Genomic DNA, 23,679 nt, shown 5'->3' with positions numbered 1-23,679 from the left:
GGCTAGGAGGGGTCCTAGCCTGGGGGTGGGGGGGGATACCGGGTTGCTGCTGGAACGACGAGGAAGGAGCCAATGGGGGCCGGGGGGGGAAGAGGAGAGGCGCTATCACTATGGGGAACGGGTCGAGCGGGGTGTGCTGGCCTGGGGAGAACATCTGCCAAGCTATGGCTAGTCGGCGGGGGAGGGGGGTGGGTTGCCCTCTGATCCGGCTGATTACCTGGAATATGAGGGGGCTGAACGGGCCGGTTAAGAGAACCAGGGTGTTCTCCCATCTAAGGGGGTTGAAGGCGGACGTGGCTATGCTCCAGGAGACCCACCTGAAGGTGGCGGACCAGGTCCGTCTGAGGAAGGGGTGGGTGGAGCAGGTTTATCACTCAGGATTGGACGCGAAGAACCGGGGGTGGCGATTCTAGTGGGGAAGAGGGTGGCGTTTGAGGCGGCTGAGGTGGTGTCGGACAAGGAGGGCAGATATATCATGGTGAGGGGTAGGCTGCAGGGAGAGAAGGTGGTGCTGGTGAACGTATATGCCCCGAATTGGGATGATGCTGGCTTCATGAGGCGATTGTTGGGCCGCATCCCGGACCTGGAGGCAGGGGGCCTGATCATGGGGGGAGATTTTAACACAGTGCTGGATCCCACACTGGTCTGGTCCAGTTCAAGGACGGGTAGGAGACCGGCGGCGGCCAAAGTGCTGAGGGGATACATGGACCAGATGGGAGGGGTGGATCCCTGGAGGTTTGGGAGACCGAGAGCGCGGGAGTATTCTTTTTTCTCTCACGTCCATAGGGTTTATTCCCGGATAGACTTTTTTGTCCTGAGCAGGGGATTGATCCCGAGGGTGCAGGATGCCGAGTATTCGGCCATAGCGATTTCGGACCATGCCCCGCACTGGGTTGATCTGGAGATGGGGGAGGCACGGGACCAGCGCCCGCTCTGGCGCCTGGATGTGGGGATGCTGGCGGAGGAGGTGGTGTATAAGAGGGTTCGGAGAAGCATTGAGGGGTATCTGGATACCAATGATACGGGGGAGGTCCAGGTGGGGATGGTCTGGGAGGCTCTGAAAGCAGTGATCCAGGGGGAGCTGATCTCCATCCGGGCCCACAGGGAAAGGAGGGAGAGGAAGGAGAGGGAGAGACTGGTGGGAGAGCTTCTGGGAGGTGGACAGGAGATATACGGAGGCACGGGAGGAAGGGTTGCTGGGAGAACGGCGCAGGTTGCAGGCCAATTTTGACTTGTTGACCACCAGAAAGGCGGAGACACAGTGGAGGAGGGCGCAGGGCGCGGTATAGGAGTATGGAGAGAAGGCGAGCAGGATGTTGGCGCATCAGCTCCGTAGGCGAGGTGCGGCTAGGGAAATTGGGGGAGTGAAGGATGGGGGTGGAAATGTAGTGCAGAAGGGGACAGAAGTAAATGGGGTCTTTAGGGACTTTTACGAGGGATTATACCGGTCGGAACCTCCGAGGGGGAGAGAGGGGATGGAGAGCTTCATGAACAGGCTATGTTTCCCAAGGGTTCAAGAGAGGCTGGTAGAGGGGCTGGGGGCGCCGATAGAGTTGGAGGAGCTAGTCAGGGGGATCGGGCAAATGCAGTCAGGTAAGGCCCCGGGGCCGGACGGGTTCCCGGCAGAATTTTACAAAAAATATGCGGACCTGGTGGGTCCCCTGCTGGTGCGAACTTTCAATGAGACGTGGGAGGGGGGGCCTTGCCCCCGACGATGTCGCAGGCACTGATCTCTTTGATCCTAAAACGGGATAAGGACCCCTTGCAGTGCGGATCATATAGGCTGATCTCGCTCCTTAACGTAGACGCTAAGTTGCTGGCAAAGATCCTGGCTACCAGGATAGAGGATTGTGTGCCAGAGGTAATTCATGAAGATCAGACAGGATTTGTCAAGGGGCGGCAGCTCAACACGAATGTGCGGAGACTGCTCAATGTTATCATGATGCCGGCAGTTGAGGGGGAGGCGGAGATAGTGGTGGCGCTGGATGCAGAGAAGGCGTTTGATAGAGTTGAGTGGGGGTACCTGTGGGAGGTGCTGGAGAGGTTTGGATTTGGGGAGGGATTCATCAAATGGGTGAGGCTGCTTTACGCGGCGCCGATGGCGAGTGTAGTCACAAATGGAAGGAGATCGGAGTATTTTAGGCTTTACCGTGGGACCAGGCAGGGGTGTCCCCTGTCCCCCCTGCTCTTTGCACTGGCGATTGAACAGCTGGCCATGGCGTTGAGGGAGTCAGGGAAGTGGAGGGGTCTGGTGCGGGGTGGGGAGGAGCACCGGGTATCGCTGTATGCGGACGACCTGCTGTTATATGTGGCGGACCCAGAGGGGGGAATGCCGGGGGTGATGGAGCTGTTAGCGGAATTTGGGGGCTTCTCGGGCTATAAACTGAACTTAGGAAAGAGCGAGGTATTTGTAGTGCACCCGGGAGATCAGGGGGAGGGAATTGGGAGGCTCCCCTTCAGGAGGGCAGTGAAGAGTTTCAGGTACCTGGGGGCGCAGGTGGCCAGGAGTTGGGGGGCTCTTCATAAGCTTAACTTCACCAGACTAGTGGAACAGATGGAGGAGGAATTTAAAAGGTGGGACATGGTGCCGCTATCGCTGGCGGGCAGAGTGCAATCCGATAAAATGACGGTTCTCCCGAGGTTCTTGTTCCTCTTCCAGTGCTTGCCCATCTTTATCCCTAGGGCCTTTTTTAAAAAGGGTGACCAGCAGCATCATGGGATTTGTTTGGGCGCATGGCACCCTGAGGGTGAAGAGGGTCTTCTTGGAGCGGAGTAGAGATGGGGGGGGGGGGGGGGGGGGCTGGCGTTGCCCAACCTCTCGGGGTGCTACTGGGCGGCCAACATGTCGATGGTGCGTAAGTGGGTGATGGAGGGGGAGGGGGCAGCATGGAAACGGATGGAGAGAGCGTCCTGTGGGGATACAAGCCTGGGGGCCCTGGTAACGGCGCTGTGGCCGCTCCCTCCCACGAGGTATACCACGAGTCCGGTGGTGGTGGCTACCCTCAAGATTTGGGAGCAGTGGAGGCGACATAGGGGAGAAGTGGGGGGCTCGATGGAGGCTCCGTTAAGGGGGAACCATAGGTTCGTCCCGGGGAACATGGATGGGGGATTTCGGGGATGGTATAGAGCGAGCATTAGACAGCTGAGGGACCTGTTTATAGACGGAAGGTTTGCGAGCCTGGGGGAGTTGGAGGAGAAATTTGGGCTCCCGCCGGGAAACATGTTTAGATATCTGCAGGTAAAGGCATTTGCTAGACGGCAGGTGGAGGGATTCCCTGCGCTCCCCGCGAGGGGGGTGAGTGACAGGGTTCTCTTGGGGGTCTGGGTCGGGGAGGGGAAGATATCCGATATCTACAAGCTTATACAGGAGGTGGAAGAGGCGTCAGTAGAGGAGCTGAAAACGAAGTGGGAGGGGGAACTGGGGGAACAGATCGAAGACGGGACATGGGCTGATGCCCTGGAGGGGGTAAATTCTTCCTCCTCGTGTGCGCGGCTTAGCCTCATCCAATTCAAGGTGCTGCATAGGGCCCACATGACTGGGACGAGGATGAGTAGGTTCTTTGGGGGTGAAGATGGGTGTGTCAGGTGCTCGGGGAGTCCAGCGAACCATGCCCATATGTTCTGGGCATGCCCGGCATTGGAGGAGTTCTGGAAGGGGGTGGTGAGGACGGTGTCGAGGGTGGTGGGATCCAGGGTCAAGCCAGGATGGGGACTCGCGATCTTTGGGGTTGGGGTAGAGCCGGGGAGTGCAGGAGGCGAAAGAGGCCGGAGTGCTGGCCTTTGCGTCCCTAGTAGCCTGGCGAAGGATTTTGCTACAGTGGAAGGACGCGAGGCCCCCAAGCGTGGAGACCTGGATCAATGACATGGCGGGCTTCATTAAGCTTGAGAAGGTTAAATTCGCCCTGAGAAGATCGGTGCAAGGGTTCTTTAAACGGTGGCAACCTTTCCTCGACTTTCTGGCTCAACAATAGGGTACTGGGACAGTAGCAGCAGCAACCCGGGGAGGTGGGCGGGGGAAGGACGTTGATTATGTTTGCTTATTTTATTTAAATTTGATTTATTTAATTTTAATTTATGGTTAAGTTCTCTTGTTGGGGGGGGGGGGGGGGGGGGGGGGGGGGGGAGAAAGAGTGTGATACATGTGATGTTACGGTATGGGGGGAATTGTGGGTGTTATGGGGCTGTTAGTTGCATATTACTGCTTGTTGCTATACTTGTTGTTATATTTTTATATTTTCTGTAAAAAATTCCAATAAAAATTATTTTTTAAAAAAGTTTATTGGATAAGCATACGGATGATAATGGCATACTGTAGGTTAGATGGCCGTTAGTTTTTGACTTCCCATGTCGGTGCAACATCGTGGGCCGAAGGGCCTGTACTGCGCTGTATCGTTCTATGTTCTAATGGGTTAAGATGGAGGAAGAATCCTGTTAAGGGGTCCAGCTCAAGGGCTACGGTGACGACAGCGTTGCCAATGGTGCTGAGCAGATACTCAAGAGCCCTGTGGTGCAGTCCACGGTGAAGATCTGAAACCAGCTGAGGAGGCCATTTCGGATAGAGGGGATGTCGGTGTTAATGCCGTTGTGTGAAAGTCACGGGTTTGGGCCAGGGAGGATGGATGGCATGTATAGGAAGGGGAAAGAAGTGGGGCTGGTTAAGGTGAGGGATCTGGAAGAAGGGTTTGCCAGTACAGAGGAACTGAAGGAGAGGGTAGAGCTCCCGAGACGAAGTGAGTTTAGGTACCTACAGGTAAGGGACTTTGCGAGAAAGGTTTGGAAAGGGTTCCCCAGGTTGCCAAGGTGCACCCTGCTGGAGCGACTGTTGTTTCCGATGTGGAATGGGAGGGTAAGATCGGAGACATATACAGGTGGCTGGGAGAACAGGGAGGCGAGTGGGTGGTGAATATTAAGGAGAAATGGGAAGGTGAGCTGGGAGGGGAGATAAACTGGGGAGTATGTAGTGAGGCACGACGAAGAGTAAATGCGACCTCCTCGTGCGCAAGGATAAGCCTGATACAGTTCAAGGTCGTACACAGGGTACGTATGACTCAGGCAAGAATGAGTGGGTTTTTTCAAGGGGTGGCATATGAATGTGAACGGGGACCAGCGAATCACGCATATATGTTCTGGGGCTGCGAAAAGGTGGAGAGATTCTGGGTGGGAGTGTTTGCGGCGCTAGCAAGGATAGTGGGGAGTAGGTTAGGCCACACCCTTTGGTGGCGATATTTGGGGTATCGGAGAAGCCGGAGCTGATGGAGAGGGCCGAAGATATGACCGTTGCCTCTCAGATTGCCTGGCGACAAATTTTATTGAAGTGGCGGTCAGCAACGCCACCGGGGCGACCGGCCTGACTGGGGGACTTAAATGACTTTCTTCGACTTGAAAATATCAAACATGAGTTCACGGGATGAGCAGAGGGTTTTGAGGCGAGGTTTGTGACAATATTTGAGGAGTTGTTTGTGTGAGGTGGTGGTGGGGGAAAGAGTGAGAGAGAGAGAGAGAGAGAGAGAGAGAGAGAGAGAGAGAGAGAGAGAGAGAGAGAGAGAGAGAGGAGAGAGAGAGAGAGCGAGAGCGAGAGCGAGAATGAAAAAGGGGAAAAGATTTTACAAATTGTATACTTGTTTGGTGAGAAGCTTGTTTCCAGAATTATTTATGTGTTGTAACTCTTTATATAGGTTTGCAATAAAAAACATTTTGAAAAAAAAAAACATTCTATCACATTTACTGTGCCAATTAGGCAGCCAATCCAAACACAACCTGCTATCACCGGGCATGTTTAGTTAAAATAGAATTAGTGATAACATACAAAATTACTGGCTTCAAAAGGATCTAGTATTTGATGAGCATGAGCTCAAACTAACAATTATAGGGAATATTACAGAGGATGACCTAGAGGGGTCAAGAACAGTATTGATTTGGTTAAAGTTCAGAAATAATTCAAGAACCATTACAGCATTAGAGGACTGCAATTCTACAGGCATTTTACAGGCCACCAACCAGTGGGAAGGATATGGGGAAGACATTTGGAAGGAAATTGAAGTGGTTTAAAAATGACAAGAGTAGTTATAACAAGGGACTTTAATTATCATAGTTTAAACCAGGAAGGGGCAAAGAGCTTATGAAGTACATTCAAGAGAATTTTCCATCGCTATGTTTTTGGTCCAGTGATCTGGTTCTGCAGAATGAGGTGGGTCAAGTGGATCAAGTGTCAGTGTGGGACCATTTAATGATCTTCGCATTATAAAAGGTCTAGAGGGAGGCAATGAAAAGGTGCAATCCTGGGTAAAAATAATTAGCTGGCCAACTTCAAATAGAATGAGAAGGGATCTGGCCCAGGTAAATTGGAATCGAAATTGGCCCACCGAACACGCCAACAGAGATCTTGAGCAAATTAACAACCACAGGCAGTGATGGCTCATTTTTACAATTACCAAACGAAGGAACGGTTTTGAAATGGGCCAAAGAAAACCGGGGTGTGAGGTGGGAAGGAAGCTGCATCTGAATTTATCGATGTCGGGGCAGAGTTGGCAAAGAGGCGGGCGGCCTTTAATAGGGTGAAGTTAGCGCTGTATAAAAGTAGAGTGTTTTAGTGTGACCGTCTACATCAAAGGGCAGCACGGTAGCATAGTGATTAGCACAAATGCTTCACAACTCCAAGGTCCCAGGTTCGATTCCGGCTTGGGTCACTGTCTGTGCGGAGTCTGCACATTCTCCCAGTGTCTGCATGGGTTTCCTCCGGGTGTTCCAGTTTCCTCCCACAGCCCAAAGATGTGCAGGTTAGGTGGATTGGCAGTGATAAATTGCCCTCAGTGTCCAAAATTGCCCTTAGTGTTGGGTGGGGTTACTGGGTTATGGGGATAGAGTGGAGGTGTTGACCTTGGTAGGGTGTTCTTTCCAAGAGCCGGTGCAGACTCGATGGGCCGAGTGGCTTCCTTCTGCACTGTAAATTCTATGATAATAGCTCCAAGGTAGAGACGGTTGATAGCTTTAAGTTCCTGGGGGTCACCATCACCAACAGTCTGTCCGGGTCCACTCACTTTGATGCAACAGTCAAGAAAGCCCAACAACGTCTCTACTTTCTATGGAAGCTAAAGAAATTCGGCATGCCTGCATCAACTCTCACAAACTTCTACAGATGTGCCATGAGAGCATCCTATCCGACTGCATTACAGCTTGGTATGGCAACTGCTCGGCCCAAGATCGCAAGAAACTGCAGAGTGTGGTGAACTCAGCCCAACGCATCACACAAGCTTGTCATCCTCCCATTGATTCTGTATATATGTGTGGATAAAACTATGCTATCTCTAACTTACAGAACTTTCAAATATACTACTGCTCTCTCTGTCTGACCCTATTCCAGCTCTCTCCTAACTCTCCACTCAAATTATCTAATCCCAGAATCCCCAAAGTCACATGATATAGATAACTGTTCGGTGGTTCCCTCCAGTGTTAAAAACATTGTCATTAACTTGTTAACTCTTAACATCTCAGTCAATATCCATATCATGACAGTTAAGACACTGGTGCTGCTAAAATTTGATGAGAAGGTTATTACACAGGCTGGCTGTACGGAGATCAATATGTCACCAGGACCAGAGGTGGTGCATCCCAGCATGTGGAGGGAAGTAAATACAGGGTAGTGGTGAACTGTTATTTCTTGGACAGGAAGATCGTTAACAGTGGGGTTCCCCAGGATCAGTATTTGGACTACTGTTTTTCTTGATCGATATTAATCACCTATATTTGAGTGTGCATGGCACAATTTCAAAATGTGTGGATGATACGAATTTGAAAGTTTATGAACCATGAGGAGGATAGTGAAATATCAAGAGAACATAAGCGCGCTGGTATTGAATTCAATGCAGATTGAATTTACTATTCTACAGTTCTATGATTCTAAATGCCAAGGGAATACATTTTTGTCAATGATATTTGCTCTTACACTTCAGTATCAAGGTGTCAGCTACATTTACTGTCCATCTCATTTTGCTTGCAAATTGTGTTCATGCAAAAGCGTCCATTTGGTAGGGTATTAATAGCATAGCAATGTTTCAGGCAGAGGTTTTTCTAGTCTTTCCATCACGCATTCATCTGCTGACAGAAAAGACGTGATTCTATAACTAGTAGGGCCTGTATTTCCTTAATGGGAATTAATCCTGTTTCAACACCCAAGATGTACAGGGTAGGTGGATTGGCCATTCTAAATTGCCCCTCAGTATCCAGGGATGTGAAAGTTAGGTTATGGGGTTGCAGGGATAGGATGGGACATGGATCGGTGCAAACTCAATGGGACAAATGGCCACCTTCGGCACTGTAGGGATTCTATGATTCTATGAACACCTGACATGGCTTTTTTTTCTGGAGGGTGTGCAGAGGAGATTCACTAGGAGATTCACTGAGGAAATGGCTGAGGAACTGAACAGGTTTTTTGGGTCGGTCTTCACAGTGGAAGACACAAATAACATGCCAGCGACTGATAGAAATGAGGCTATGACAGGTGAGGACCTTGAGAGGATTGTTATCACTAAGGAGGGAGTGATGGGCAAGCTAATGGGGCTAAAGGTAGACAAGTCTCCTGGCCCTGATGGAATGCATCCCAGAGTGCTAAAAGAGATGGCTAGGGAAATTGCAGATGCACTAGTGATAATTTACCGAAATTCACTAGACTCTGGGGTGGTCCCGGTGGATTGGAAATTAGCAAACGTGACGCCACTGTTTAAAAAAGGAGGTAGGCAGAAAGCAGGAAATTATAGGCCAGTGAGTTTAACTTCGGTAATAGGGAAGATGCTGGAATCTATCATCAAGGAAGAAATTGCGAGGCATCTGGATAGAAATTGTCCCATTGGGCAGACGCAGCATGGGTTCGTAAAAGGCAGGTCATGCCTAACTAATTTAGTGGAATTTTTTGAGGACATTACCAGTGCAGTAGATAACGGGAGCCGATGGATGTGGTATATCTGGATTTCCAGAAAGCCTTTGACAAGGTGCCACACAAAAGGTTGCTGCATAAGATAAAGATGCATGGCATTAAGGGTAAAGTAGTAGCATGGATAGAGGATTGGTTAATTAATAGAAAGCAAAGAGTTGGGATAAATGGGTGTTTCTCTGGTTGGCAATCAGTAGCTAGTGGTGTCCCTCAGGGATCCGTGCTGGGCCCACAATTGTTCACAATTTACATAGATGATTTGGAGTTGGGGATCAAGGGCAAAGTGTCCAAGTTTGCAGACGACACTAAGATGAGTGGTAAAGCGAAAAGTGCAGAGGATACTGGAAGTCTGCAGAGGGATTTGGATAGGTTAAGTGAATGGGCTAGGGTCTGGCAGATGGAATACAATGTTGACAAATGTGAGGTTATCCATTTTGGTAGGAATAACAGAAAACGGGATTATTATTTAAACGATAAAATATTAAAGCATGCCGCTGTTCAGAGAGACTTGGGTGTGCTAGTGCATGAGTCACAGAAGGTTGGTTTACAAGTGCAACAGGTGATTAAGAAGGCAAATGGAATTTTGTCCTTCATTGCTAGAGGGATGGAGTTTAAGACTAGGGAGGTTATGTTGCAATTGTATAAGGTGTTAGTGCGGCCACACCTGGAGTAGTGTGTTCAGTTTTGGTCTCCTTACTTGAGAAAGGACGTACTGGCGCTGGAGGGTGTGCAGAGGAGATTCACTAGGTTAATCCCAGAGCTGAAGGGGTTGGATTATGAGGAGAGGTTGAGTAGACTGGGACTGTACTCGTTGGAATTTAGAAGGATGAGGGGGGATCTTATAGAAACATTTAAAATTATGAAGGGAATAGATAGGATAGATGCGGGCAGGTTGTTTCCACTGGTGGGTGAAAGCAGAACTAGGGGACATAGCCTCAAAATAAGGGGAAGTAGATTTAGGACTGAGTTTAGGAGGAACTTCTTCACCCAAAGGGTTGTGAATCTATGGAATTCCTTGCCCAGTGAAGCAGTTGAGGCTCCTTCATTACATGTTTTTAAGGTAAAGATAGATAGTTTTTTTGAAGAATAAAGGGATTAAGGGTTATGGTGTTCGGGAGGAAAGTGGAGCTGAGTCCACAAAAGATCAGCCATGATCTAATTGAATGGCGGAGCAGGCTCGAGGGGCCAGATGGCCTACTCCTGCTCCTAGTTCTTATGTTATGTTCTTATGTTTCCAGTATTCCGGCTGATAGATACGTGGAAATCGTCACTTACTTAAAAAAGTTGCACAAATCTCCTTTTCTAATCAACTCAACTTTAAACTAATGTCCCCAGTTCTCAAATTCAGTTTCTGAATATAAAAATCATTCTTGCTTCCAAATCCTCTACATTCCTGAAAGTCGTAAGAGATTCCATCAACGTTTTCATAGAGTTTAATTTGTTGAAGAGCACGGACACAAAGTTATTTTGTGTAGCCATGGAAATACTGTAGTTTAAAGTGGTGACTTATATACAAGTGCCCAGGGAAACAAAAATCCCAAGGGAGATAATCTTTCTTGATAACTTGTCTCTCGTTCATGAATCTACCTTATAGCTTCTCTAATATTTTCTCCAATAATTCTACATTTTTTAATGTAATATGGAAACCATGCTTAATACTCCATTTATTTAACATTGCTCGTTGAAATGTGAACATGAAAACTTTCAAGATTAAAGGAAGTGCATATTGTAAAATTGTCTCTGATTTTGTGTGCATTACAATGAATGGGTGGAAAATTGTAGAATGGAATGGCCAATTTTGTGATATACGCCACTAGTGACACAAAGGAACTTTACCAGATATGCATCTCATACTGGCTCAAATTTCACAGACACTAAAAATGGGAACAAATCCCAATTGAACAAACAGAAAATACCAACCAGCAAAATATAGGTAGGAATAAAAAGCACCAACCATGAAGTATAAAAGATCAGTAGAGTCAAATTAGGATAATAAATTAGCTACTTAAAAGTAAATTATCTGAGCCCACTGGAATTTAATGGCGGGTCAGGGATTTAACAGGACTCAAAGAGTCGAGAATGACTCCTAAAGGCTGCCCAGTAAACTCTGTTGGGTACGCCCGTGCCCCCATATTGGGGAGGTCCCTCATTGATGGCCACACGGTGCCCGACTGAGGCACCCCGGTATCATGAAGGGACGGCGCCACAGAAAGTCACCCTCTTCCTTTGCCTCCCAGGACCCCTCCCAATCTCGCTCTCGACTCCCTACCTGCAATCCCCATCCTGTTCCATTTACCTGTCCCCAGGAATCCAGCCTCAATCCTTTGGGTAGGCCATGGAGGATTACTGGCAGTAGCCAGTTCTTGGGGCAGGATTTCTGCCCTCCAAGGGTCTTAATTGTATGAAAGGCCCAACACTGGCCAGCTAAATGCCAGAGTGCAATTAATTGTATTGTTCCTTCCATATAGAGGCAATACGGGGCTCCCACCTGATCTTCAACCGGTGGGCAAAACCAGAAACTAAATTTCACCCAATGTAACACAAAGATATAATACAAGAAAATGATTATGCTTCAGAAGATTTCACGACTCATCATTGTAATTTGAAGAAACAAGAAAGTTACACATATCAGCATCCATCTACAAGATCTCAACAAAAATTTGGTTTGGGGGTTCAGGGATAAGGGAAGCTGGCAGGTCACCCTGCACGGGCAGGGAAGGGAGGGGGGGAGGTGGTCACCCTCAAGTGCCCCCTTTCCACATCGGCACTTTGATGTGGGAGTTTCTCTCAAATGAGAAGCACAAGTCCCGTCTTCAGCCAATTAATGCTCCTCAAAGCATTAAGTGGCTGCCTGGGTGCTTGTGATTGGCAGGCATGTAATAAACCCTACGGCCTAAAAATTCTTGCCCATGATTTCCCAGGAACTGGTCCAAAACAAATTATTTCAAAGTCACTTACAAATTTCTGCACAAATTGTAACGATGTGTAAACCCACCCCCATGAAAACTTCAACATTGCAATGCCTCTTACCCTTCAAACAGTTTAGTTAATGTAACTATAGCAACGCTATTGGATATTTACTATAGCAATGAAAAATTCAATCCTTCGTCAAGATTGCTATCCCGTAACTACAGCCTGAATAATTTGAAACATACTTACTTTATCAACATTCATTCTCTTAAATGATGCCTGTAGCAGTTTGAAATTGTGTATGTACTCATGTTCCAATTTAGCCTGGAATTTTACTTTCTTCAAACTTATACAGCCAGAGAATAACATATCCATGAACTGGCAGTATGCCGCACCTGAAAGATGATGATAAAAATAAATTTGCGTCATGGTGCCGTTTAAAACATTTGTCAGAGAATAGGCTAACACACATGAATTATCTGAATAATTTTCAGCTATACTCGAGGTGTTACACCATATAAATTCCAAAAGAAGTTATTGGGGGGGGGGGAACAAGATATAAGAAGTTGCAATGTTAAGAATTTTAAAGATAACCTACAGTTCTCAGGCTTAAGAGAATTGTTTCCCCCCCCATATCATTCTATATCACTTACCTAACTCGGCTCATTCAACACTCATTAGTATATTGTAGTTATTTTAGTTTAACTAGTCGCACTTATTCACAGATTTATGATAAAAATATTAGTTTCAAGTTTTAGTCACAGAACACAATGGACGAAAACAAATCCCATGCATTTAAAATGCAATTTATAGGTTACATTATGAGTATATGAAAAACTAAAATCTCTTTGCAGGGTTAGTTGCAATTTTTAAGTCAGTTTCTTGTTGCAGTTACTTCTTTTTGGTCAAAGAAATTTCACAAAGAAGAACCAACTGTGAAGGACAAACAGATTGCACCCAAAAAGGTACAAAAGTCAGAAGGTTACCAAAAAGCTAGTCAAAGTATGAAAAATACTCGCTTAATTAGGAGTTTAACTTGCACCACTGGACTGGAACTGAAATAGAAAAATGAGTTATTTTTCAGCTTTTATTGGAGCTGATGAAGATCCCTTTCCAGCATGACTGAAAACAAAGTGTCATTAAACAATAAAAACACACTGCAATTTGAAATGATGGTCTCCTTGGCGTAGAAATGTTTACTTAGCACTCCAACATCTGATAAAAACGAACACACGAAAAAGTGGACATGCAATTATACATTTGACACTAGCACTGATGCACAAATTATACATTCTTTTAATTTCAATGACAAACATACTGTAGATTCATCCTATCAGAGTGTACTAAAAATATTTCTGGGAATAAATCTACACTGGTGCAATTCTACATGATCAGTTTTTCATACACATTATTAATTGTCTTCTAATATTTTTTTTTGGAATAACCATACTAGTCGTTGGTGAACAGGATCAAAAGTATTGATTTAAAATGCCCAGGACTTTTCAATAAATTGGGTTATTGGGATAGAATCGGAGATAACATGGTTCTATCACTAACTCCCCATTCAGTTCAAGAATGCATCTATAACCAGTTTCAATAAATATGTGCAAGAGTATGTCAAAGAAGAGAGTTGGTCTATTTTCATTGGCTAGTACCAAGGGAACTATTGTTGTATCTGATTCAATTGTAGAAATGAAAAGTCAACCCCGAGATGACAAAAATGGTTTTTAACATCACAACTTTCACGATAAGAGTATGAAGCAGTCTTGAAGATACTGTGCAGCTCTTGGGATGCTGGATACACTAAACTCAGGTATACATGATGTGAAAGTAGGCATCTTCGAGAAGTTTATTGTAGCTAGCCAGTGATCAAAGTGCCTTAATAACAGAATTAAGATATTCAAGGGACATCTGTAATAGTTACAACTTGAAAACTACTGAAACATATTCAAGCATGGCAGTAGACAATGGACCAGGCCAATACATTGAGCACACCTCAAATGTAGCCTGCTACTGGATTGAGGATTTTTATAACCTTATAAAAATTAGTCCAATGCATACGATAACATATGGTCCTGATTTGCACTGACCCTTGTGAAAAGACGCACTTGCTTAGAGTACAGTTATTTGTATTGTATTGGGCAGAATAGGATTTTTCATGTACAAGAATCTTCCTGTGTTAATTCAACACTTGAAAAGTGAAAATTAAGTCAAGTAGCATGTAGCAAATCACCCAAAGTGCAATGAATGTAGCAGGTTTTCTCTATTCAGTATGTTAGTTGAACCTTTGTGAACTCCCTTGGTTGTGATCTGGAAATAATGGTAGGTTGAAGAGTGGGGATTCTGAGATCTTTCAAAACTGAAACTTGCAAGCTCCAGTCCATCTTTGCATTGCTATTTGATGGCTGCAATGCCAATAGTCATGCTATAAAAGATGCCAAGGTTTGACCTCATCCTTCCACTGTTTCTTGGGGAAAAACAAAGTGTGACGTCAAAGGAAAACGGTAAGTTAATTAACTGTTAAGTAACTGCTAATTTACATTACCTATTTTATTTACTTACTCGAAGGTAAAAAGGAGACTAAAACCAGCTGGAAATTTAAATTTAAAAAATCAAATTAAAAACTAATTAAATTAAATTGATGGGCAAGGCCAGACGATGTGTTGTGCCTGCATGATGTGGGAGCTAGTGGACCCCATTGTGATTCCTAGTAAACACATCTGTAGCAAGTATTAGTTGCTTGTGCAATCTCGGCTCAGAGTTGATGAGCTGGAATCTGAGCTTCAGATGCTGCAACACATCAGGGAGTGGGAGAGCTACCTGGATGCTGTGTTGCAGGAGGCAATCACACCCCTTAGATTAAATACCTTGAAGAAGTTGGCCAGGGACAGGAAGGTGTGGCTATGAGTTAAATAGGGATCCTGAAGCTGGGTTGCAAGAGACTCAGCCCTCATCCTTGTCCAACAGGTTTGAGGTTGTTGCTCTCCCTGTGTGGATGAGAGCAGGGACTGTGGGGAGGATGAGCACACTGACCACAACACCGTGATAAAGGGTGCCAGCCATTTAAGTGGGGGGCGTAATTGGGGATAGTATAGTTAGGGGTATAGACACGGTTCTCTGGTTGTATTGCCTGGTGTTTAGGTTTGGGGCATCTCATCTGGGCTGCAGAGGATCTTGGGAGTGGGAGGGTAAAGATCCAGTTGTCATGGTCTACGTCGGTACCAACGCCATAGGACAAAGAACTCAGCAAAACTGTACAAAACTCTAGTTCGGCCGCATTTGGAGTATTGCGTACAGTTCTGGTCACCTCATTATAGGAAGGACGTGGAAGCTTTGGAACGGGTGCAGAGGAGATTTACCAGGATGTTGCCTGGTATGGAGGGAAAATCTTATGAGGAAAGGCTGATGGACTTGAGGTTGTTTTCGTTAGAGAGAAGAAGGTTAAGAGGTGACTTAATAGAGGCATACAAAATGATCAGAGGGTTAGATAGGGTGGACAGCGAGAGCCTTCTCCCGCGGATGGAGGTGGCTAGCACGAGGGGACATAGCCTTAAATTGAGGGGTAATAGATATAGGACAGAGGTCAGAGGTGGGTTTTTTACGCAAAGAGTGGTGAGGCCGTGGAATGCCCTACCTGCAACAGTAGTGAACTCGCCGACATTGAGGGCATTTAAAAATTTATTGGATAAGCATATGGATGATAAGGGCATAGTGTAGGTTAGATGGCCGTTAGTTTTTTTTCCATGTCGGTGCAACATCGAGGGCCGAAGGGTCTGTACTGCGCTGTATCGTTCTATGTTCTATGTTCTATGTTCAGCAGTTAGGGACTAAATTGAAAAGCAGAAGCAAAAAGGTAATGATCATAGATTACTACCTGAGCCATGAGCTAATTGGCACAGGATCAATAAGATTAAAGGAGGTAAATGCGTGGCTCAAAGGTTGGTGTGGGAAAAATAATTTTGAATTCATGGGACATTGGCACCAGTACTGGGGGAGGGAACTGTTCTGATGGGACAGTCTTCACCTAAATCATGCTGGGACCAGAGTCCTGGCGAATCACATTACTAGGGCTGTAGATAGGGCTTTAAACTAAATAGTATGGGGGAAAGTGTTTATTGTACGGAAAATTAGAAAACCAAAAGGAGCGGAGTGTGTAGGTTAATAATGATGACTTTAAGGGCAGCACGGTGGCACAGTGGTTAGCATTGTTGCCTACGGCGCTGAGGACCCGGGTTCGAATCCCGGCCCAGGGTCACTGTCCGTGTGGAGTTTGCACATTCTCCCCGTGTCTCCGTGGGTTTCGCCCCCACAACCCAAAAAAGATGTGCAGGATAGGTGGATTGACCACACTAAATTGCCCCTTAATTGGAAAAAATAATTGGGTACGCTAAATTTATTAAAAAAAATAATGAGGACTTTAAACTAGTAAAAAGGAGCCGAGGGCTCATGAGAGGTTAGTAAAGTTTCCAGAACTTTATCAGATCAGAGAGTATAGAAAGTGGCAAGAATCTAACTTCAGGCACAGCAAATAAAGGACAACGATGAGAAGGGGGGGGGGGGGGGGGGGGGGGGGGGAGGGGGGGGGGGGGGGTGGTCAACACAGAACTGAGAGCATTGTACCTAAATGCATGCAGCATACTTAACAAGGTAAATGAGCTTGTTGCGCATATTAAAATTGGTGGGTACGATGTTGTGGGCATCACAAAAAGACATGGTGCAAGGGGATCTGAGCTGGACTCTAAATATCCAAGGATATGTGTCCCATTGAAAGGACAGACAGATGTTGCATTGTTAGTAAGAAATTAAATCAATAGCAAGATGCGATATAGGATCAGAAGGCATACAATCTGTGTGGGTAGAGCCGAGGAATCTTAAAGGAAAAGACCCTGATGGAAGTTATGAACAGCCCCCGAGCAGTCTTCAGGAAGTGGGACAGAAAATAAAATCAGCAGTTAGAAAAGACATACAAGAAAGGCAATATTACAATAATCATGGGGGCCTTCAATCGGCAGGTGAACTGGAAAAATCGGCAGGTGAACTTGACAAAAGAAGTCAAGGAAAGCATTAAGACAAATGAAAAAGCACACATGATGAGCATGAGAGGATTGGGAAGCCTTTGAAAGCAAGCAGAAAACTAAGAAAGCAATAAGGGGAGAGTAGAAGAAATCGAAGTAAGTTAGCTATTAATATAAAAGAAGATTACAAGCATTTTTTTCGATATATAAAAAGGTAAGAGAGGCAAGAATGGACATTGGACCACTGAAAATGAGGCTGGAGAAGTTGTAATGGGGATCAAAAAAATGGCAGTGGAACTGAATAGGTATTTTGCATCAGTCTTCACGGTGGAAAACACCAGTGGCATGCCAGAACTTCAAGAGAGTCAGGCAGCATAGGTGAGTGCAGTGGCCATCCGTAAGGAGAAGGTGCTGGGGAAGCTGAAAGGTCAGAGGGTGGGTAAATCACCCATATAGGATGAACTACACCCCAAGGTTCTGAAGGAGATAGCGGAGGAGATTGTGGGGCATTGGTGGTGATCTTTCAGGAATCACCGCTGACAGGGAGGATCCCAGAAGACTGGAAAATGGCTAATGCAACACCCCTGTTTAAAGGAGGGAGAGAGGCAGAAGATGGGAAATTATAGGCCAGTTAGCCCGATTCAGAGCCTATTATTAAGGATGAAATTGCAGGGTCCTGGAAGTGCATGGTTAAATAGGAGAGTCAGCACGGATTCATCAAGGAGAAGCCATGCATGACAAATTTGTTAGATTTCTTTGAGGAGGTAACAAGGAAGTTAGACAAAGGACATGATCTATTTGAATTTCCAAAGTTTTGACACGCTGCCATACAGGAGGCTGCTAAATAAGAGCAGAGCCCATGGTGTTAGGGGAAGGTCCGGGCATGGATAGAGGATTGGTTGACTGGCAGAAGGCAGAGAGTGGGGATAAAGGGGTCTTTTTCAGGATGGCAGCCGGTGACAAGTGGTGTTCCGCAGGGGCCAGAACTATTCTGTTGGGACCAGAACTATTCACGATATACATTAACGATCTGGAAGATGGAACTCTGGGTATTGTTCTTACGTTTGCACATGATATCTAGAGGGTTAGGTAGTGTTGAGGAAGCAGGGAGGCTGCAGAAGGACTTGGACAGGCTAGGAGAGTGAGCAAAGAAGTGGCAGATGGAATGCAATGTGAAAAAGAGAGAGGTTAGGTAGGCATTGACTATTTTCTAAATGGGAAGATGTTTCAGAAATCAGAAGCACAAAGGGACTTCAGGATTCGCTAAAAGTTAACAAGCAGGTTCAATTGGCAGTTAGGAAGGCAAGTGCAATGCTCAAATTCATGTTGAGAGGGCTAGAAGACAACAGCAGAGATGCGCTGTTGAGGCCGTATGAGGCTCTGTTCAGACCCCATTTGGAATATTTGTGAGCAGTATCTAAGGAAGGATGTGCTGGCCTTGGAGGGCCCAGAGGAGGCTCACAAGAATGAAGGACTTGTCATACGAGGAGTGATTGAGGACTCTGGGTCTGTACTCTCTGGAGGGGGAGGGGGTGGGGGAGATCCTATTGAAACTTACAGTACAGAATACTGAGTGGACGTGGAGAGGATGTTTCCACTCGTAGGAAAAACTAGAACCTGAAGGCACAGGCTTAGACTGAGCCTTTACAACAGAGATGAGGAGGAATTGCTTCAGCCAGAGAGTGGCGAATCTGTGACACACATGCCACAGAAGACTATGAAGGCCAAGTCACTTGAGTGTCTTTAAGACAAAGATAAATAGCTTCTTGATTAATAAGGACATCGGGGGTTTTGGGGAGAAGGCAGGATAAGGGGGATGAGAAACATATCAGCCATGATTGAATGGCGGAGCAAACCCGATGGGTCGATTTTCCTAATTCTGCTCCTATATTTTATGGGTTCAGCACCATTTCAGGTGGTATCCACAGGATTAGTTTTGGCAAAACAGAATTTCTCCAGAAGGGATATGAACACCCAATTATCTTGCAACTAGAGGAATTGATGAAGATGAAACCCCTCTCTGCGAACTCTCCACATTAAGGTGGGGCGCCAAAGACTATTTTCATTGCTACACACATTAAGGACAGATGTCATTAGTGTGGACTGGGAATGTGGAAAAAGGCTGGTGAAAATACTCAGCAAAAAACTCATATATATTAGTTTATAATATTGGAGCAACAATTGGAGCATACCTCCTCCCAGTACTAGTCAGCACCAAGGAACTTTCTGGCATATTCTGAAACCTCACCAGAACAGATAACGGACTGCCTCTTGACACCACTGGAGCCTGGCACTGTTGGCATGATGAGTTAATTTTCTTGAGGAACTGCATCACTGCTGGGAACAGCATCTGCAGACAAGAGCACCTTGTTGAGGCAGGAGTGCTTCGAGAAAGTATTTTATCCATGGCAATATTTACTTCTACCCCCACCACTTCTCAACTTTTCCTTGCCATGCTGGGGCAGATATTGCAATATTCACTGGCAATTATGGCAAAGAACCTAAACCAGAGGACACAATTAATGTGCCATGTTTTGCTAAATATTTGTCTCATGCACCATGCCTTCCTGCATTAATTTTTATCTGGACAGATTCATTTACAGTTGGAATATTTGCACCACTGGAAGTTTAGTTCATTTGACGTGGCAATGGTCCTTGGAACTGGTATTAACCATAATTTTTTCAAATGTTATTTTATGAATTCTTGTTTTATGGACATCACTAGCTACACTTACTAAGGCAGTGTTAGCCTCCTTCTTGAAGCGTTGCAGTCAGTGTCGTGAAGGCAATCACAATGTTGTTAGGTAGGGAGTTCCAGGATTGGTCAGGATTTTGACTGAATGACATTGAAGGAACAGGGAAATATTTCTAAAAATCTGGATAGTGTGTGACTTGAAGTAGAATACCATTTCAACTAAAGTACAACTTGCTTGCGTAGCATGGACAAACAGATTTAAACATTGAAAGCAGCACCAAAACAATTAGAAAATAATTACATTTTTTTATGTAACGAGTTGTAAAATGAACATTTTATTATATTTTACAGAGGGTTTGGACAGCATCACAGACTTGCGAATTACACAAACTCATTCCTTGCCTACATGTATCATGAGTGAGATACTGTATGAAGGATATCCATGCACACGCGTTGGAAAAATCTTTAAGGGCTCTCAGTCTGTTATATGGATTCACCATAAGATTATCCTGTACCCGTTTAATGTCAGCGATGCGTAAATGATAGCTTTATTGAAGAAAATTAATTTTAATAGGGTGAAAAATTGGCAGGCTTAAATTGGTTACCTGTTAAACACTGTGCTTGATTTTTCTTTCCACGGAAGTTAATGGAAAGGACAATTAAGTTGGCTTGTGGTCAACTGATTCGATACCGCCAGATTCAGGTCCCTGCCAAAGTTGGAAGTTATCTACAATGGACCTCAGGCTGACATTCTTCAGCTTTTCCTGAAGCTAAAAGCAAAAGCCTTAATACTGGTGTCACTGAAGAACATGGTCTATACATTTATGATGCTGAAGCAGCAGCGTTAGTTCAAACCAAAATTCTGCTTGAGGATAATTTTGCTGCAGCTTGTTTTTCTGCTTATTCACACATGTCTTGTATAAAGGTTGGCTAGTTATGGAATAGTAAGAAGTTTTACAACACCAGGTTAAAGTCCAAAAAGTTTGTTTCTAATCACTAGCTTTCGGAGCACTGCTCCTTCCTCAGGTGAATCACATTCCCACCCCAGTCCAACGTCGGTATCTCCACATCAGTTCTGGAATAGGCAGTGGAGGACATGTTGTGAGTCAGTCATTCATGTCTCTCTCACCCACAACCCTAGCAAATACCCTCCTGCCTCACACACCACCCATCAACTGCAAAAGGGAGTTTGAATCGTCCTTCATAAATATCAGTTGGTGAAAATTCCTTAGTCAATGCATCATTGTAGTTTTCAGTACTCTTATAAAAATGACATAAAAGCTATTGGAAAAAAAAACATACATTCACCAGGAAATAGCAGGGATGAGAACTGAGAGCAATGAGGAGGCATCAAGACCATTTCCATAGGAACAACAACAAAGGAGATTTAATTAAGGTTTTTAGAATTTTGAATGATTTGATTGAGTGACCAGGTAGAACATAGAACATAGAACGATACAGCGCAGTACAGGCCCTTCGGCCCTCGATGTTGCACCGACATGGAAAAAAAATCTAAAGGCCATCTAACCTACACTATGCCCTTATCATCCATATGCTTATCCAATAAATTTTTAAATGCCCTCAATGTTGGCGAGTTCACTACTGTTGCAGGTAGGGCATTCCACGGCCTCACCACTCTTTGCGTAAAAAACCCACCTCTGACCTCTGTCCTATATCTATTACCCCTCAATTTAAGGCTATGTCCCCTCGTGCTAGCCACCTCCATCCGCGGGAGAAGGCTCTCGCTGTCCACCCTATCTAACCCTCTGATCATTTTGTATGCCTCTATTAAGTCACCTCTTAACCTTCTTCTCTCTAACGAAAACAACCTCAAGTCCATCAGCCTTTCCTCATAAGATTTTCCCTCCATACCAGGCAACATCCTGGTAAATCTCCTCTGCACCCGTTCCAAAGCTTCCACGTCCTTCCTATAATGAGGCGACCAGAACTGTACGCAATACTCCAAATGCGGCCGTACTAGAGTTTTGTACAACTGCAACATGACCTCATGGCTCCGGAACTCAATCCCTCTACCAATAAAGGCCAACACACCATAGGCCTTCTTCACAACCCTATCAACCTGGGTGGCAACTTTCAGGGATCTATGTACATGGACACCGAGATCCCTCTGCTCATCCACACTGCCAAGAATTTTACCATTAGCCAAATATTCCACATTTCTGTTATTCTTTCCAAAGTGAATCACCTCACACTTCTCCACATTAAACTCCATTTGCCACCTCTCAGCCCAGCTCTGCAGCTTATCTATGTCCCTCTGTAACCTGCAACATCCTTCCGCACTGTCTACAACTCCACCGACTTTAGTGTCGTCTGCAAATTTACTCACCCATCCTTCTGCGCCCTCCTCTAGGTCATTTATAAAAATGACAAACAGCAACGGCCCCAGAACAGATCCTTGTGGTACGCCACTCGTAACTGAACTCCATTCTGAACATTTCCCATCAACTACCACTCTCTGTCTTCTTTCAACTAGCCAATTTCTGATCCACATCTCTAAATCACCCTCAATCCCCAGCCTTCGTATTTTCTGCAATAGCCGACCGTGGGGAACCTTATCAAACGCTTTACTGAAATCCATATACACCACATCAACTGCTCTACCCTCGTCTACCTGTTCAGTCAGTCATTCAGGTATTTGAAAATACCACCATCAAAATATTCAGCTGATCAGAGAACAGCAGCATGGATTTGACTAATTCTGCCAAAATAGTGGGCAGGGGAATGTTTATGGATGTTATTTATAGGTATTTCCAGAAGTAATAAAGCCCTTCAAAAGAGACCATTGTCTAAAGTTGTAGTCCATGGAATTATTGACCTCGTTAGGAAATTACCTGTGTGGTAGGAAACAAAAGGTAGTAATAGTGGGCAGATAACCTAATTGCCAAACACAACTTTTGTGTTCTGTGATGATCCCTGTTGGGGGCTCAACTATTCACTGTATTTAATAAAAAAATTTGATGATGGAATAGAAAGGTAAATATCAAAATGTCACTGCCACACAAGACAAGCAGCATTGTAAGCAGTGTAAATAATAAGGAAATAAAATGGAATGTTGGCATTTATTGTAAAAGGAACCAGTATAAAAGGTAAGGAAGTGTTGTTGCAACTATACAAGGCATTGGAAAGACCGTACCTGGGGCATTGTACACAGTTCTGGTCCCCTTATTAAGGGAAAGATGTAGTGGTATTGGAGGCAGTTCAGAGGAAGCTCACTAGATTGATTCCAGAGATGAGGGGTACGAGGAGAGATTGAACAGTTTAGGCCTATGCTCTCTTGAGTTGAGAAGAATGAGGGGAAATCAAATTGAGGTATACAAGATGTTAAAAGGTATGGATCAGGTAGACGTGGAGATGATGCTATCTCTTGTGGGGCATTCTAAAACGAGAAGTCATAATCTTAGAATAAAAGGTAGCAAATTTAAAACAGATTTGAGGAGAAACTACTCCCAAAGGATTTTGAATCTGCGGAATTTGTTACCCCAGAGTAGTAGTAGTAATAATAATACCACCACTTGTTGTCACAAATAGGCTTCAATGAAGTTACTGTGAAAAGCCACTCGGCGCCACATTCCGCGCCTGTTCGGGGATGCCGGTATGGGAATTGAACCCGCACTGCTGGCATTGTTCTGCATTACAAGCCAGCTATTTAGCCCACTGTGCTGAACCTGCCCCAGAGTGCAGTGGACGCAGGGACAGTGAACAAATTTGAGGAGTTGGACCGATTTGTAATTGGTAATGGGTTGCAGGGTTATGGAGATTGGGCAGAACAGTGGAGTGAGGCCATGATGGGATCAGCCATGATCACATTGAAGGTGTTTAGGCTCGGTAGGCTAAATTGCCTATTCCTGCTGCTGGGTCATGTGCTCTAGAGAGAAGATGCTCTGGCTGATTTTGCAATCCAGTTCTTGCTCTGTAGTATTGTAGCCAACAGATGAGGAACATATTAGCCACGATTGAAAGGAGGAGCAGACTCGATGGACTAAATGGCCTAATTCTGCTCCTATATCTTATGAACTTACGTAAATGGAAGCATAAAATAATTTTTAAAAATAAAATAAGTGGAAAAAATTGTGATAAATGGATTTCATCATGGGTAAATATGCTGGTCATTC

At 45.3% G+C, this 23,679-nt stretch overlaps 1 protein-coding gene across 3 annotated transcripts in view; it reads right to left on the bottom strand.

Annotated features, from left to right (window-relative positions):
* The window catches only part of mapre2 (microtubule-associated protein, RP/EB family, member 2), a 121,818-nt gene that overhangs the window by 18,958 nt on the left and 79,181 nt on the right, over positions 1 to 23,679 (bottom strand). For all 3 annotated transcript variants that reach the window (XM_038809292.1, XM_038809294.1, XM_038809293.1), the window contains exon 3: positions 12,086 to 12,231. In XM_038809292.1, coding sequence (XP_038665220.1) covers positions 12,086 to 12,231 — 146 coding nt within the window. The remainder of the gene's footprint in view (positions 1 to 12,085; positions 12,232 to 23,679) is intronic.

Source organism: Scyliorhinus canicula, chromosome 10 (genome assembly GCF_902713615.1).
Source record: "Scyliorhinus canicula chromosome 10, sScyCan1.1, whole genome shotgun sequence".
Taxonomy (NCBI): domain Eukaryota; kingdom Metazoa; phylum Chordata; class Chondrichthyes; order Carcharhiniformes; family Scyliorhinidae; genus Scyliorhinus; species Scyliorhinus canicula.
The sequence above is the reverse complement of the archived record's forward strand: the minus strand, read 5'-3'. Positions and strand labels throughout refer to the sequence as shown.